Source organism: Notolepis coatsorum, assembly GCF_963971535.1.
Source record: "Notolepis coatsorum genome assembly, chromosome: 10".
In the NCBI taxonomy this organism is placed as follows: domain Eukaryota; kingdom Metazoa; phylum Chordata; class Actinopteri; order Aulopiformes; family Paralepididae; genus Notolepis; species Notolepis coatsorum.
In genome coordinates, this window is record NC_140174.1 from 32,591,755 (window position 1) to 32,608,929 (window position 17,175).

Here is a 17,175-nt window from a genome sequence, read left to right on the forward strand (position 1 = left end):
AAAGCCATAAGCCAAAATTCCGAATGTAGGTTATTTATTTAAGTGCAGTATATAAAGGTATAAGCTGGCCCCAAGCTTTCACTGCAAATATATATATATATATATTGTTTAGGGAAAGCCCTGCATCACATGCTTTTGTATTCGGCACACAAGCAGATCATTCAGCCATTGCAGACTTCCATGTATTCTATCTTATTTAAATGTTGTTTTGGTCTGTCAAACCCCTTCTCCTCCAGGTTCCAGTGTGTTGTGGCTGGCTCAGAGGGCAGCTTCAGCCAGCAGGGCTGTATCTCAGAGACTCCTGTCTGCTGTCTGGTTGCCCACCCGGTTCCCAGGTTAACATCTGGTCAACTTTTATACTATTTTTACAGGGTATCTGTGGGGTATTAAAAACTATACAATTCTCAATTTAAAGCTTTAAAGGGTACTACATTTGTTGGGCGGCAGCCTGGCTGTCAGGAGATGAAACTATATGAAATGTATTATTTAAAAAAAAATTGTGGAGCTACCGAGAGCTTGTATGGAACGCACAAGAATTTTAATTGTGAAGTGCAGGCGCCAGTTCAATGTCTCTAGTATTGTCATGTAATTGGTATAAAATTATGCTCTTAAGTGTTAAAAAGGTATTTCTTTTAAAAGGCTTAAATGGAACTTGTTAACCTGCAGATACCCCGTTTTAACCCCTAACCCTCCACAGACCTCTCTCCCCCCTCGGGCTTGGCTTGTGTGTCTGCACTAGACCTCCTTGGTGAATGGTGGCGTTGGTGGAGGCTGTGTGTTGTGCACCTGTCTAACTTTGTCTTTCATTCACTTGACCAGCACTAACCCACCATTTGACTGGCAGGTGTTTCCTCGGTGTTGGGAAGCAGTCTCTTCTCTTGCAGTTTGAACGCTTTGCTCTATAGGGAGGTGTAGTCTGACGTCACTTTGGACCGCCCGCGAGGTCCACCCGTATAGGGATTTATCATTGGGAAAATGAATTATCGGCTATTGTAACAATTCTGCCTCATGAACATTGAAAAGCTTTCCATTTTTGCACAAAATGAGTTCCCTTCTATCACTAACATCATTGTTTAAGCATTTTTGGTTGAAATACAATTCTGCAATTTATGATTACCGGTAATTGCAAATATTTTCATGTTGAGCTATAGATTGTGTAGAATTCAATACGCACAGAAAGGTACACCATGCAAATGTTCATGCTTTATTTGTTTTAAACGAGACTATTTAGAAATGGGCAATGGGGAAATACATTGCGTTTTCAAAATGGTGGACCGGCCGGAAACGGCAATGACGTAACTACTACACCTCCCTATTCCTCTTTTTAGCAAATGATTTCACTGCCTACCTGCGTGTGCTGCTGCCTCTGGCATGCTGATGTATTTAGATCCGTATATATAGTATATCTCAAATATATTGTAACATGATGCTGGTCACGACCATGGAACACTGTGCTGAAGAGACGATAATACATCCACTGTACTGAGCGGGGTCTTGTGTAAAATTATGTTTAACTTCAGACAATCCACTCGCAAACCTTTTATTGAATTATAAGTGAAATTTTACTTCTCAATGTCTGATAACTTCTCAGTATCTTGTGACAAAGTTTCAGAGTTCAATCTTTCTCTGTTTTAGAGGAAAAATGGTATAAAGAATTGCAGTAACTACAAAATCACTGGATAGTCGCAGAACTTTAACGCCACTGTTTTCATAGTTATTGCGGTTGGCTTCTGCGGGGCAGTACAGGTGCATACTACTGATGCAAAACTTAAAAACTACCGATGGCTCTTCTCGTATCTTATCCAAAACTAACTTGATTACCTTGCTCTCCAGTCAGCCGGGCCCTCCTCGTGTCCGTTCTTCTCAGCTGACGAGAGCATGTGCTGTAGTGGAGACCCCACCCCCTTCCCCCTTCACTAAGCAACTTTCACTAATCCTCTCCTTGTCGTGTGTCCAGGGAAGGCAGCGAGTCGCGTCTCCCGGTGGTTAGAGAGAGGATGGTATCACCTGGTCACCTTCATGTCGCTCCTCAAAGTTTTCCTCCTGCAACAGTGAGTATTTCAAGTTCAACCCTCCTAGTTCTCTTCTCACTCTATTAATAATAAGCGTTATTTGTATAGCACCTTTCATACAAGAATTGCAGCTCAGTTCTTCACGGCAGCAAAAAAAAAATACGGGCATAAAATGAGCACAGAATTGGCATAAAATGTTTTTACTAAAGTGCAGACATAAAATAAGTATAAATGGATGCCAGCAAAACAGACAAAGGTAAGGCATAGAACATTAAATCATAGTTTTTCATATTAGAATCTAACATCTTAACTCAATCAGCGCCACACCCGAGGAAAGTCGGGTTTTCATTGTTATTTCTTTTATTCGATATTTGTATTAATTTCTCTCACACGCACCTCGGGGTTACCATAGGGAATCACTCTTGAGATCGCTAGAGTGCAATACCAGCCGCATCCAGGTAGGTGGCAGTATCGCCCACCCTTCGAAACCTTTTTTCCACACAGTGTTACATTCAAATACGGGCACAGTTTTCTTGGTTAGGCGAGTCTAGCGGTTCACTCGATGGCATTGGAATGCGTCCAATGGCCCAGATGCATGTGTTGTGGTGGATTATGTTGGCGACACGATGGACACCAATACTGGAAATCGCGATCAGACAATTGGAATATTCTTTTTTGGGTACCTCCTAGTGAAGGTAAGGACTATATTACATCAATCCTGCTTTGATCCAACCCTGATTTCACATTGATCGTTGCGACCATGTGTAACGTACTCCAGAACGTATGCCGTTGGTGACGATCAAAGCATCAAAACATTTTATACATTTGATTTGGAAATGGTAGCGTGTCCAGGCAAGCAACACCAACGCTTTTAGTAAAATTCACGTATTCCTCCATAGTGCTGTTTTATGGAATTAACCAGGATCACTCTGAAACTATACTTCAACGTCAAATGAGCCATAGTATTGTATCCATAGCTATAATATATAATATAGATATAGCCCTGCAAACACCGCCACGCAGCCCTATCTCTTAGAGTGGTGGTGCAGTAGGAACTAAGATGCTCTAGGCCTCCGGCGCTGAATGATTTATTAATAGGCCTCTTTGTTTACGGTTTTATCACTGATGCACATCCTTTTAACTTTAGCTTTTGTGATTTATGATCACAGGGACTCAAACACACGATGGTCTAGTAATTTCTACCAGAATATTACTATCTATTATTGCATAACAAAAGATTTTTGAAAAGAAAATCCCTAATGTACTGTTTTGACACCAAGAGGTGCCCTGGAGCCCACAGCCCTCAGTATGGGATGTACTTCAGATATACTCCAGCCGTCACTGGTAGCTTGGGTCAGGTTTGGGTACTCCGAAACTATCACTCTTCTGTCCGGGGGGTTCCATCCGTTGTCTCCCTAGGACAACTCTGACGACGCATAATGATAAAAGAGTCAAATGGAATAGACCAGAGACTAGTGAGTCAAGAGTCGAGACCAATGGTAACATGAGGTTAGTCTCGTCTGTGACTTTGACTAAAAACACACTTCTTCAATCAATATCAGGAGGGGGGGTGGGGGGGTGGGAGGAATCTACCTTGCCTATTACTACCGGTACCTACTATGTTAATATGTATTACTACCTACTATGTTAATGTCTATATTACTACCTACTATGTTAATGTCTATACTACTACCTACTATGTTAACACTTTGATCGCCGGGGTTAAATTCATAATTTACCATCCCTCGCCAGCCCTATTTAACATGGAGAAGTTCCCCTTCTTTGCAGGGCTATAACTTTTTTAAATTTTATTGCTAAATTGACATTACTATGGCCCATTCAACGTCTTATATCTATTGTTCAGGGTGTAGCAACGTTATACTTTTTCATTCACATATTCATACTAAAATACGGTCTAAAGTATAAGTATGTTTTTATCGTTTTCTGCAGCTTTCTCCAGAACTTGATTTATAGCCCTAAATGCATTATATTGATTATCAAATACAGTTTGGTAGGAATCTGTGCGAGATAAAAAAAATTCAAATTGACGTACTTCTAGAAGTTACTACGTATGATCTGATGATGACCGGATGGGGGGGTGGTCGTTTATAATTCCGTGGGCAACGTTATATCATTAATCTAGTGTGGGTGATATGATCATTAGAGCAGTTAGTATAGAAGACATTCCAAAATAACGCTGAAACTCACCGTAGCTTCCTCTCGCCGTTGGGAGATGAGCGTGGAACAGAATTTTTTTCCTATTATGGGATGTCGAAATATCCGATCCATTTCCAGGTTGTATAATAGTATATACGTCCAAATCATGTTGTTTATCGAGTTATTGGTAACCGATCACTATCCGTCGTGATCAGCTCGAGTCCTGGGACTATTACCGAGTGATCGGACCAAATTGAAATGAGCACCAGCTTCCACTTCCTGTTTCTTCCCTGGGCGATCCGCCGATCGGCCACCAGATGGCGCTCTTGAACCGTTAGAGAGTTGATAGGGGCTCACCAGTACATCTCATGTCTCCGGGGGAGAAATATGATTTCGATCACAGATTTTTGAAATATTGATATCAAAGACGCTGTCCAGTGTCTTCGGCAGAATGAGCATGGCGGGGAATGACGTGTTCCAGCGTCAACGGCGATTAAAGTGTTAATATGCCTATATTACTACCTACTATGCTAATGTCTATACTACTACCTACTATGTTAATATGTCTATACTACTACCTGCTATGTTAATATGCCTATATTTTACTACTTACTATGTTAATATGCCTATATTACTACCTACTATGTTGATATGTATATTACTACCTACTATGCTAATATGCCTATATTACTACCTACTATGTTAATGTCTATACTACTACCTACTATGTTAATATGCCTATATTACTACCTATGTTAATGTCTATATTACTACCTACTATGCTAATATGTCTATACTACTACCTACTATGTTAACACTGCCAGCCAGCCACGACATATCTCGTTTGATCAGCCCCCCCCTTGAGTGCCGACCACGACAAATATAGTTTTATTTTTTATTAGCGATCTGAATTCATATTTCATCAACCGAGTCTCCCGTTGGTACAGCAGCCCCTGTAGGAGCTCAGATGTGGAAAAAACCGCCCCCTATCATCTCCCAGATCGTAATGCACCCTTTTCGAATGGACTCAATGAAAATGGATGAGAAAAGAAAAATACGGAATCCACATTTTACTTCTCGGGCATGTAACCCGAGCCGATCGGATTCATTGTGGACCCTCAGAACAGCGTGGAATACATATGTCCAGTATATAGCGATCGATATTTGGAATGGCGATCAGGAATTGGAATAATCTTTTTGGATAACATCTGATCTCGGGTAAGGAATCTATTTTACCAGTCTTAGGGGAAAAGCTTATTTGTGAAAACAGGTCTGATTATCCTATGTGTGTGGCTGTGCGAGCGATCAGGAAATAAGAGAATCGATTTTTCAGATCGCCTATATAGCGTGCATACGTACACATATACTATTGATAATCTAGCGTTTATTTGAAAACGATTAATAAATAGGCCGCAAAATGACAGTTTTTGTGTATTCTAGAATATTCCAGTAAAGGGCTATTATCACGGAATCTTTATATTTTCCTTGAACGAGGGCTTTTCAAAATGCTAGAAAACGAAAATGAACCGATAAAAAAACAATCCGTTTCGACAATGTTGACTGCAAACAAGTCATTGATAAGCGACGGGCAGATTAGTCACATAGCCTAGATTAGGCGTTTTAACGCTATCATTGAAGTGGGTGGTGGCACTAAATCGTGCGCCCCCTGCTGGCACTGAAAGTGTTAATATGTCTATACTACTATGCACTCAAGACTGTAGCACTCATGTTCAACACTACGGATAATATCACTTAACCCTTAGTTGCCAGAGTTGTACCCTTTCTGCTGACTTGTTGTACAGAACTTTTTTTTTTTTTTTTTTTATCCACTTTTTCTCCCATCCCAATTTTCATATCATCCAATTCAACCCTCCCCTGTCTTCGAACGTTGTTTCTTGCCTCCCACAAGCCGGCTGCAATGTGGACTAAGTCATACATAGCATGAGTCCCCTCCGATACTCGAGGTAACAGCTGTTGCATCTTTTCACCTGCACGGCTCGATCTTTCAGCGTCGGGGATCTGGGCTTTGGAGGGGCCCCGCCCCCGTCGCTTCTTGATTCTACTGCGCAGGCGCACCAACCGACCTGTAGGAGTCGCTGTCCACAACGCCCGATCCCCACCCTTCAGTTTCCCTCCCCGTAATACGGCCAATGTGTATTACTGTGGACGACCAGCTAAACTGAAAGCAATGTGGAGAGCGGGGCTCGAACAGGAGCTCGAACAGGAGGCGTTGGAACGCTTTTTGGATAAAAGCGTTGGAAGCTATTGGTCTGTTATCGTGCTATTGCTTGTAATTGACTCAAGCCCTGCCCTGTTTTCTTGATTCTCCGATCACAACTGTTGCTTTCCTCTAACAAAATGTGTTTCTTTTAATTTTTTCAGCTGCCTTCCGCGGCTGCCCAGACTCCTCCTCATCCTCCTCCTCCCACTGCTCCTCTTATTCAGTGAGTTACTGTCATTCTCTGGTTTTGTCCAAACGTCCTATTGTTCAGGGTTCCTATGGTCATGGGAAAACCCAGAAAAGTCAGAATCTTTTAATTGTTTTCCAGGCCTTAAAATCAAAAATTATAGAAATAAATGTTACAACGGTCATTTCACTCGTAAAAAAATATTAATGAAGGTCGGTTGCTGGTAGATCTAGTAATCCTTGAACAAACAATAACCCAAATAACTATTTCCCAGTTACTTAAGTCCCAAATATTTGTTCAAAATAAAGACTGGGTCATTCAAATCAAGCTATTCAATTATGTAATGTCACAATTGAACAGACTCATATTGGTCATGAAAAATGCACTCTTTAAATTCATGCAATTTTTTTTTGTCTTTTATTGATTTGTTGTTTTTGCTAGTATGGTCGTGAAATAGATTTTAAAGTGAGACACCCCAGGTGAATAGGCAAAAACAATATTTGAATAGATATCACTATGAAACGTTCCCAGTTTATGTACATAACAACTTAGAAAAAATGTATTGCAAGGTTTCTGAGATCTTATGTTTATTTATGCAAAATAGGCATTACTCCATTAAATATGCACTAATTTGCATATGACGTTTGGCTATAAATACCAACATTGGATGATGCCAGATTTTTAAAAATGGTTTCATTATGTTGACTCATAACAGTGAACTTTTTACAGAAGGGATTGTGCATATGTCTTTTTATCATCCCATGAATCAGGAAATGCTGACCAGTCATAAAATCTATTTTCGCCATATTTTTGGTCTAAATGTACTATAAATCAGGCTATGAATGATATATCAACAAACCCCTCTGTAAAAAGATGCAGGGTATATATATGAAGACATTTGGATGGTGTGTGTAGCTGCTATGGAATGGTACATGTCTACCCTTGCGTGTAAGAAAAACGCATAACTCATTTTTGGGAAAATGCCTTCAAAGTTCTGTATTGTAAAATTCAATTTTTTTTAAACCGCTATTTACAAACACAATACCTAATCAAACCATTAGTAACCTAAACACATGCCTGATAACTGAATAATAATAATGATGTTATTGAACTGAACAGAACTACATACAGGCTACAAACAGTGTAGTACCCCCTAATAGGCAAACAAATATTTGAATAGATATCACTATGAAACTTTCCCAGTTTATGTACATATAAACTAAGAAAAAATATATTGCAAGTTTTCTGAATTGTATGTTTATATATGCAAATGAGGCACCCCATTAAATATGTGCCAGGACACAACGGCAATGGGATGGACATGGGCTTGAGCGGGATTCGAACCACCAACCCTTCGATCATTGGACGACCCGCTCTACCCCTGAGCCAAAGCCGCCCCACAAAGAAGACATGTTTAGTAAGCAAAATATAACAACCAACAAAAAAAAGTAGATTTTCCTATTCACCTGGGGTGTCTCGCCTTAACAGTTTGAGTGCCAGCGACGACTATTCTCGTTTTATCAGACCCCCCCCCCCATTGAGTGCCGCCGACGACAAATGTTGTTTGTTTGCCGTATTTTGTTTTATTGGCGATTTGAATTCATATTTCATCAATCGAGCCTCGGGTTAGTGCTGCAGAGTCTCTCTGAGCTCAATTGGGAAGATACCGCCCCCTATCGTCTCTCCCTGTGTAACTGCACCCCATCAGCTCAGACTGCTGAAGGGGGGGTGGCCAGTTTGCTCATAAAATTTTTCCGTCGAGGCATCTGAAGAGACCAAGTAATCGCCGGCCCTCAGAACAGCGACGATTATGTATTTACAGTACCAACACTGTAATCAATAAGCGTGATCGATATTTGGAATGGCGATCAGGAATTGGAATAATCTTTTTGGATAACATCTGATCTCGGGTAAGGAATCTATTTTACCAGTCTTAGGATAATCAGACCTGTTTTCACGGAGATATAAGCGTTTGCCCTGTGTGGCTGTGATCGCTGATGAGGAAATTAGAGAATCGACTTTTCAGCCCGCCTCTATAGCGTGCATAAGTACACATATACTATCGATAATCTAGCGTTTATTTGAAAACTATTCATAAATAGGCAGAAAAATTACAACGTTTTTGTGTATTCTAGAATATTCCAGTAAATGCCGTTTATGAGGGAATCATTCTATTTTCCCAGAAATTTGAGAGAACGATACTTTCGAAATGCTATAAAAAGGATATGAACGGATTATTAAAAAATAAAAATCCGTTTCGACAATGTTGACTGCAAACAAGTCATTGATAAGCGACGGGCAGATTAGACACATAGCCATAATTTAAAACATATATTACCGGTATGCGTTTTTAACGCTAAAATTGAAGTGGATGATGGCATTCAACGGGGTAAAAAGGTAAACAAGGTCGGCACTGATGGTGTTAACACATTCTCCGCCATGGGTTATACCCATCAAAGTACCCAGTCTGCCACCGTTGAAAGCCTATGGACATGTTTACCTTCTTTGTAGGGCTATAACTTTTTAAATTGTATTGCTATATTGACATTACTATGGCCCATTCAACATCGATTATCTATCGTTCCGGATGTGGGAACGTTATATTTTTTCATTCATACATTGTGTTAATACCGTCTAGAATAAGTGTTTTTTTATCTTTTCTGCAGTAATTCCAAAAACGCTAGTTATAGGCCCTGAAGCATTATGATAGATAATAGATTGGCGTTTCTTTCCTATACACGCTATATTAAAAAATTCAAATGTATATGGTCGGTATACATTATGCTTCATCATGCGTGAAGGAAGGGGGGGGGGGGGGTTGTTTATAATTCCTTGATCGTCAGTAACTGCTTTATTTAGTATGGGTTGATATATTGATCAGACTGATTGCAAACAAAGAAATGCATCGGGTTGAAAATCACGTTGGTGTCCTCTTACCGTTCACCGATGATACTGGATGAAAAATATCCCAATTATTTGACTCTGATCTCCTAGATCCATTTCCGGTTTGTATGGCGCAATAAACGCCAAAATCATAGCGATTATTGCGTTATGGAAGCGATCCAAATGCACCCCAGTGATTGTCTAGAGTCCCGTAACAAGATATGACTGCCGGAGGGATTTCCTTGACGCACCGACTGCCACTTCCGGTTTTTACGTGAATGTAACTCGCCCGACCATCCACCAGGCGGCGGTATTTAGGCGTTGCAATGTCAGAACAGAGTCCAGCTGGGTCCCGGAGGGAGGCTCGATGAATTATGAATGCCATGGCGAAAAAAATGAAATATTGATCTAGAGTTCAACGCATGGCGGGCAATAACGACTTTCGCCGTTCTTGGCGCTGGATGTGTTAAGTGGTATTAAAAAGGTCTTAAATTCAACTAGTTGAAACCTGCAGATATCCTGTGTAATACTTCTCTGGTGGACCAATAAATAGAATTGTGGTGCCCGTCTAACTTCTACACCTAGACAGGAAGAAAGACTGTCAGATTTTAAGCTGTGTGGGTATTGAACAGGAAAGACTGTCAGGTTTTAAACTGTTTAAAACAGTAATTCAGAACTGCACTATTGCATTATTTTACTCCGTCTATTCTATTTTACTAACTGTTTTATTGCACTGCACTATTTTGCTGTTCTTTTATTACGGTCTATTTAAAAATGGTCTGACGATCAAACCGTAAACAAAGAGGCCTGTTGGGATGTTAGATTTTGATATGAAGAACTGTGATTTGTCTATTTTGATGCATTTTGAATGTTTTACTGCTGTGAAGCACTTTGAGCTGCAATTAGTGTATGAAAGGTGCTATACAAATAAAGTTAATTATTATTATTACACACCATCCTCTCTCCATCTCAGGCCTGTGGTGGTTTGGTCCATCCAGTCTGTTCTCTGCCCTGCCGGCCGTCAACATGTCTGATTGGAGGACGGCCCTGCCCTTCACTGGCCTCCCCAGTCTGTCTTCCCTCTACGCCTTCAGCTCCACCCACAGCCAGGCAGCGGGGAGCCCTGTGGAGGAGGCTGCAGACATCCAGGCCTACAGGGAGCCACCTTATAGTCCTCCTCCGGCAGCTGAGGTAGATCCACCTCCACGGCACAATGCCGCTGCTAGTTCTGTAGTTGTGCCCAAGTTTATTTAGAGTTTGATTGATCAAAATCACTATTGATTAATGTAGTACGCTCAAGGGTTTGAATTGTAAAAGTTGTCCCGTGGACTGTAATGATTGTGTGTGTGTGTGGGACAGTTCTAAACAGATTTAGGTCTCTGCTACCGTCCCTAAATATGTGTTGTGGGAATTGGCACTGTTCTTACTTAGTTTGGGACAAATAAAGTTGTAGTTTTTTGTGGGGGGAAAAACGCATGCACAGTGTGACCGGAATCAGAAATACATGAGTCTGGTTATAAAAAATATGTATTATCTCATGGGAAAGAAAATACAGACTCTAGTAGGGCTGCTTGATTATCAAGATTTTCTTGATTGATATTGAAATTAGTATTATTAAACACGATTATTGATTGATTTGAGAACATCATATGACAACGACTATTTGTTTTACCTTTCTTCTCGACCAAAGGCTGCCTTTGTCATCTTCTACAAGTTACCAAAGATGTTTTAAAATAACTGGATTTACAACACAAGACAAAAGTCTTAAATGTAACTTGTTGAAACCTGCATATACCCTGATATGCTTATGGTGTAACACAACACTACTGTGTTTGTCTACCAAGCCTCTGTACTTTCTGTGTCTGTGTTTCACCAATCCCACGTGTCTCCTCTCAGGATGGAGCAGCGGTGTCTGTGGACCCAGAGCGCCTCCTGAGGGTGGAGCAGAGCCTGTCCCAGCTGTGGGGGCGAGTGGAGGGCGGAGGGAGGCGGGCGGAGCAGAAGCACGGAGAGATGTTGAGACTGTACCAGACCTTAGAGCAGCTTCTCCACTCTGCCAGCGACCAGGAGAGCATGGAGCCCTGGGTAGCTGGCCTGCTGGACCACAGACTGGACAAGCTGAGAGGACTCATGGAGGAGGAGAGGGCTCTGAGGGTACAGGTGAGGGTTCTGGGGTTGGTTGGCAGGGTATTAAAAAGTATAAAATTCATGATACTCAATTTAAGCCCGTACCGGGCAGAGATTTATTTCAAGTCATAAATAGATCAATACAGTCCGTATTAATTAATGTTGCGTTTCTTTTTCATATGTAGCCAAGAGTAAAGACCCTAACCGACCCAGGTTCGATTCCCGGACCCGGCGTTCTTTGCCGAATGTCTTCCCCTGCTCTGTCTCCCGTTCCTCCTCTCTCTCTACCAGACTGCCTGGTAGTAAAAACCCAATAAAAAAATATAAAATAAACGGCAGTCGAAGTGTATATTTTCAGCACTACGTTTGTTTAGCAATGATTTAGGGTGCGTTCACACCTACCCTGTTTGGTCCACTTTAAGTGGACCATGGTCCCTTTAGATCAATAGTCCGTTTCCTTTTGTACAGGTGTGAACACAAACCGAACTATTTTGAGGACCAAACAACCGAACCATGGTCCTCTTGAAAAGTTGGGACTCGGTTCGTTTCAAAGTGGACCATGGTGCGTTTGCTGTTGGTGTGAATGCGATCGAACTTTATATAGTACCTAATCTAGAGCAAATGAGTGACAGACGCCAAGTGACAGCTTGTGCGCGACCCAACTCAAATGAATGACAGGCGCGTGGACAGTCTCTCTTCCTCTCTCTACTCCTATCTCTACTCTAGACTCGCGCCACGGACAGTCTCTCTCTTCCTCTCTCTCTACTCTAGACTCGCGCCGCGCGCGGACAGTCTCTCTAGTCGACTTGCGCCGTGCTCGTAATAGTATCTCTCTCATTGCGCTGGCGGCAACTGTTTACGTTTGAGTGCTATAGTCCAATAGATGAAGACTGTATGTCCTTTGTTTACAAATTAGATCCGCACCAAAAAGGGTAGTGTGAACGCAGACTAAAATCAAACGATGTATAATTTTCACATTTGGTCCACCAGAAAGTCTGGACTATCCGCAGACTTTCAGGTGTGAACACGCCCTTAAAGTGTTGGTAGCGAAATATTAGCTTGTAAAAATCTGCGCATTGCATCGGAAACCAGATGATTTAGACGCGATTAAATGACACCGTCATGAAATCGTTGTAGTCCTAAGAAAGAGGACACCCAGGGCTTTCAATGGACATTTCATAAAACTACACTACCCAGCCACTGTCAAAGCTGCAGCCGTCTGACGTGAAAAATAAATCGCGCGTCGAACAAACCTGAACGTTATTGCCATAAAATACAACATATATTGTTTCTTTACCATTCTGTAAACGTCTACAAAAAGAAACACGTGGCAATCTGGTGAATAATGGTGGAGCGATGGACATTATACAAAAGTAACTGTACTTCGGGCGCCTGGGTCGCGCACCACGTAACGCACTGTAGTGCAACACGGCCGTCCCGGGTTCGACTCCCGGACCCGGCGACCTTTGCAGAATGTCTTCCCCCATATCTCTCTCCCATCCTTCCTCTATGCTGGAATTGTATCCAAAATAAAGCAATAAAATGCAGAAAACGAATACATTTTTATTTTATTTTTAAGTAACTGTACTTACAGTAGATTTCATTCAGTCTTTGCTGCCCTATAGCGGGCGTCTGGTGGTACTAAATCCAGATTTAACTCTGCCATTGGAAAGAGGAGATTTGGCCCGATCCATACATGTATGATCATGGCCATAATAAGGTAATTTATAGGACTTATATTCATATTTCAAATTGCATGTGTCCGGATGGCAAAATTCAGTACACAACCCCCTGTAAATCATCTGCCCTTTATTCATTTGCTTAGATTATTTTTGTACACTTGATCTCAAGAAGGTGCTGAATGAGCTCAGTCAGGTATGGAGTCTAGGGGCTTGTAGCTGATACTGCAGTATGTTGGGGAGAGGATGAGAAGAAGACTTGGTAACAATTTATAATAACACTCAGTTATAAGACCTTTATAAGGTATTTGTAGATAATTAACTAATCATGAACAAATCATTTATATACATTCGTAAATTATTATTAAATCATTTATAACTATTTGTATAACATTTACAAATGAGTTCTACATTATTTATAACTCATTATCAACATTGTTTGTACTTGATTTGTTAACGATCATTAACAAATGTCTAATAGTTTGTTTATTTGTGGACTTTTATGAATACACACGAAGCAATTACCAGACTTGTCAGACTTGATTTGTTAAGACATTCATAAAATATCTATAAATCATTTCCAGATGCTATTGTGTGCCCTAATCTGAAATGAAGCCTCATTAACAAATGTCTAATACAGTTAATAATTTGTTTACTTTTTCATCACCTGTTACAAATGTTGTAGACAGCTTTCGATACACCCTTCTTTGTGACATCAAACAGTGACAGAATTACGACTATAGATAAATGCAATTTTATTAACATATAAAATACATGCATAACATATAGTGTTTCGGGGGGCACTAGGACCCAGGAGTACCCTGGCCAGGTATTGACAGAGTATGTAGAGCAGGGGTCTCAAACTCGCGGCCCGCTGGATGATGTTTTGCGGCCCCCTACTTGGCATCAAAGTTTAGTGTTAGTGTGGCCCGCGCGCAACTTTTTGCAGCGTCGTTGTGAGTTGGATGTTTTATTTATCTTATCACTTGTAGGCTACCATGGCGCAGGCTCATGACAGCAACGTTACGTTAGTGACTTGGTTGAAACTAGGGATGCTCGATATTTGCTTTTTTACCTATACCGATATTGTCCAACTCTTCATTTCCGATACCGATATCAACCGATATCACATTTTAATGCCGATATCGGCCGATAATATCTGTAGGCCGATAATATCGGACATCCCTAGTTGAAACGTGATTCCGGAGTGATACCAAGTGGAAGGAAAATATATCCAGTGTGTATGGCAGGCATCCTTGAAATTCTCCGCCATCTCCTCTAGGGCTGACCTTCGAAGCTTTTTTTGGCAATCGAAGCTTCGGGGCCGAGCTTCGATTTTAATTCGAAGCTCCAAAAAAAAAATTATTATTATTTTTTATCTTATGTTGTGGGACGTGTACAGCACTTTCATAAACTTTGTTGTTTTTAAATGTGCTCTATAAATAAAGTGGGTTGGATTAATTAATTAAGTAGCCCCTTTCGTGACTGAGCCAACAAGGTTTCACTCGGCTGTGTGATTTAATTCAAGGTGGATCGCTGTTGTCGTTTGAACAACTTCAGATTTCATGGGAACTACCAATCCCCCAAATCAAGAATGTTTAAGATGAATGAAGTAAGATTTTGATTATTTGAAATATGGCCTGTGTAGACTAAACTATGCACAGAATTATGTCAGTCTACAAGGTCCGGATTCTACATGGTCCGGCAATGTAGACCTTGTAGACTCCACTACAGACCAATTATCAGTGAATGTTCATGCATTTTTAAGAAGGGCAACTTCCACAAAAAAACAAAGAACTCACCAAAACATCTCAGTAGCACCTTATCTAAATTTTATTTCCTATTTTGTTTATTCATCCCAGTATCTTTCTTTCTTATGTGTGGAATTCTACAAGGCGTGTAGGTGTATATGTATTTGAGAATGATATCCTTCAAACAGGCAATAGTGATGATATAATTTGGGCAGTGCTGAGCTGGGTTACTTTCCTCCAGTGTATTTGTCCCCCGGCCCCACCCAATGGCCCCGCGCGCGCGCACACACACACACCTACACACACACCTACACACACACCTACACACACACCTACACACACACCTACACACACACCTACACACACACACACACACACACACACACACACACACACACACACACACACACACACACACACACACACACACACACACATATTTACATTTACCGTACTTTTCGGACTATAAGCCGTGGCTTTTTCCCCCATTTTTCGACCCTGCGGCTTATATAGCGGTGCGGCTTATATGTGACTCGACGTGACCAAACTCGAAAATGTAAACATCTAAATATTGCTTTTTTGACTGCATTGAAATGTTATTTATCTGTTCCCTTATTTGCTAAACTTAATACAACTTGTAAATGAGTTAATGCTTGTTATTTATCCGACAGTATTGTGTCCCAATGCTAATTACATATGGTAATTAATCATTAAAACACCTGCGGCTTATAGTCCAGTGCGGCTTATATATGTACACATCATTCAATTTAGCTGCTGCGGCTTATAGTCAGGTGCGGCTTATAGTGCGAAAAGTACGGGTAGTCATTTAGCTGACGCTTTTATCCAAAGCGACTTACAAGTTCTGTACGACAAGACAGCAAGAAGGGTACAACTCTATCAGCTGAGTAACAATGTTTATCAAAGTGTTGCGTGTTACAGTGTAGGTTAGTTTATTAGGAAAAGTGCATGACAGTAAGGTTAGTCACGGTTAGATTTTTTTTTTTTTTTTTTTTTTTTCTCTCAATCATTTCAGATAATGGTTGAAGAAGTGAGTCTTTAGTCGACGGCGAAAGATTGGACGGGATTCGGCTGTCCTAACTGGGATGGGTAGTTCTCACACACACACACACACACACACACACAAATCGAAGTAAAAAAAAAATTTAAAAATTAACTTTGATTTTTTTTTAATGTTCGAAGCTTGTGCCATCGAACGAAGCTTCGAAGTATTTAAGACAGCCCTAATCTCCTCTGCAAGCAGTGCTCTGGCTGTCCGGCTGCACTGCTCCACACTGTCTGTGTCTGTCTACTCTGGTCCAATCACATTCAGCGTCCCGTCAGCGTTTTTTTCCCCCACCCACAGTCTGCGAATCAGAGACAGAGTAGGGCGGGTCTTCACGGAATGCATGTCGTTCAACCGGTCCGAGTCAGAGCGAGAGTTGACAGCGCATCTACAGGTAGTCTGCAGGTACTGTAGCTAGTAACCTCGTTCCCAGTTTTATCTCTGTGAGATAAGTGTAGCTAGTAGCCTAGTTTCGCCAGCAGGCAGTTAGTAGAAAAATGTGGCATGTTCAAAGATGGCCAGTAAAAGAAAAGTCGACAGTGAAAATCGCTGCAATTCAAAGGTGAATTGACTGAAAAATATGCGTTTATCCTCCCAGCACCAAACCAATGTGCCTAATATGCCAAGAAACGGTAGCTCTTGTGAAGAGTGGCATATTTGAAACGCCACTACGAAACAAAACACGGTTATTTTGATGCAACCTTTCCTCAAAATTCAGTGCTAAGAACCACACAAATAAATGGAATGAAATCATCATATCAAGCTGCAAGCAGAATTATTGTTAAAGCTATGTCACAACGAGAAAAAGCAACAAAGTCCTCACTCAGTGGCATGGGTGTTGGCTAAACACAAGAAGCCATTCTCTGATGCATAAATAATAAAATAATGTATGACTGAAGTGATGGAGACCATGTTTGAAGGCAAACAAAAGCAAATCCTCCTCAGATAGCACAGCAACCAGAATAACTGAAATACTGGCTGATGATTTGATTAAACAGCTTTGTGATAGAATAAAAAAAAAATGCACAGTGCATTTCCATAGCTATGGATGAGTCTACTGAGAATGCTCAGTTGCTGGTGTTTGTGAGGTTTTAG

At 41.0% G+C, this 17,175-nt stretch overlaps 1 protein-coding gene across 11 annotated transcripts in view; it reads left to right on the forward strand.

The window, feature by feature from the left end:
* The window catches only part of sun1a (Sad1 and UNC84 domain containing 1a), a 72,644-nt gene that overhangs the window by 36,384 nt on the left and 19,085 nt on the right, over positions 1 to 17,175 (forward strand). For 9 of the 11 annotated variants that reach the window (XM_084323384.1, XM_084323388.1, XM_084323381.1 and 6 more), the window contains 5 exons: positions 237 to 335; positions 1,958 to 2,051; positions 6,552 to 6,613; positions 10,434 to 10,651; positions 11,357 to 11,620. In XM_084323384.1, coding sequence (XP_084179510.1) covers positions 237 to 335; positions 1,958 to 2,051; positions 6,552 to 6,613; positions 10,434 to 10,651; positions 11,357 to 11,620 — 737 coding nt within the window. The remainder of the gene's footprint in view (positions 1 to 236; positions 336 to 1,957; positions 2,052 to 6,551; positions 6,614 to 10,433; positions 10,652 to 11,356; positions 11,621 to 17,175) is intronic. The other 2 variants (XM_084323390.1, XM_084323383.1) reach the window with 1 other exon arrangement.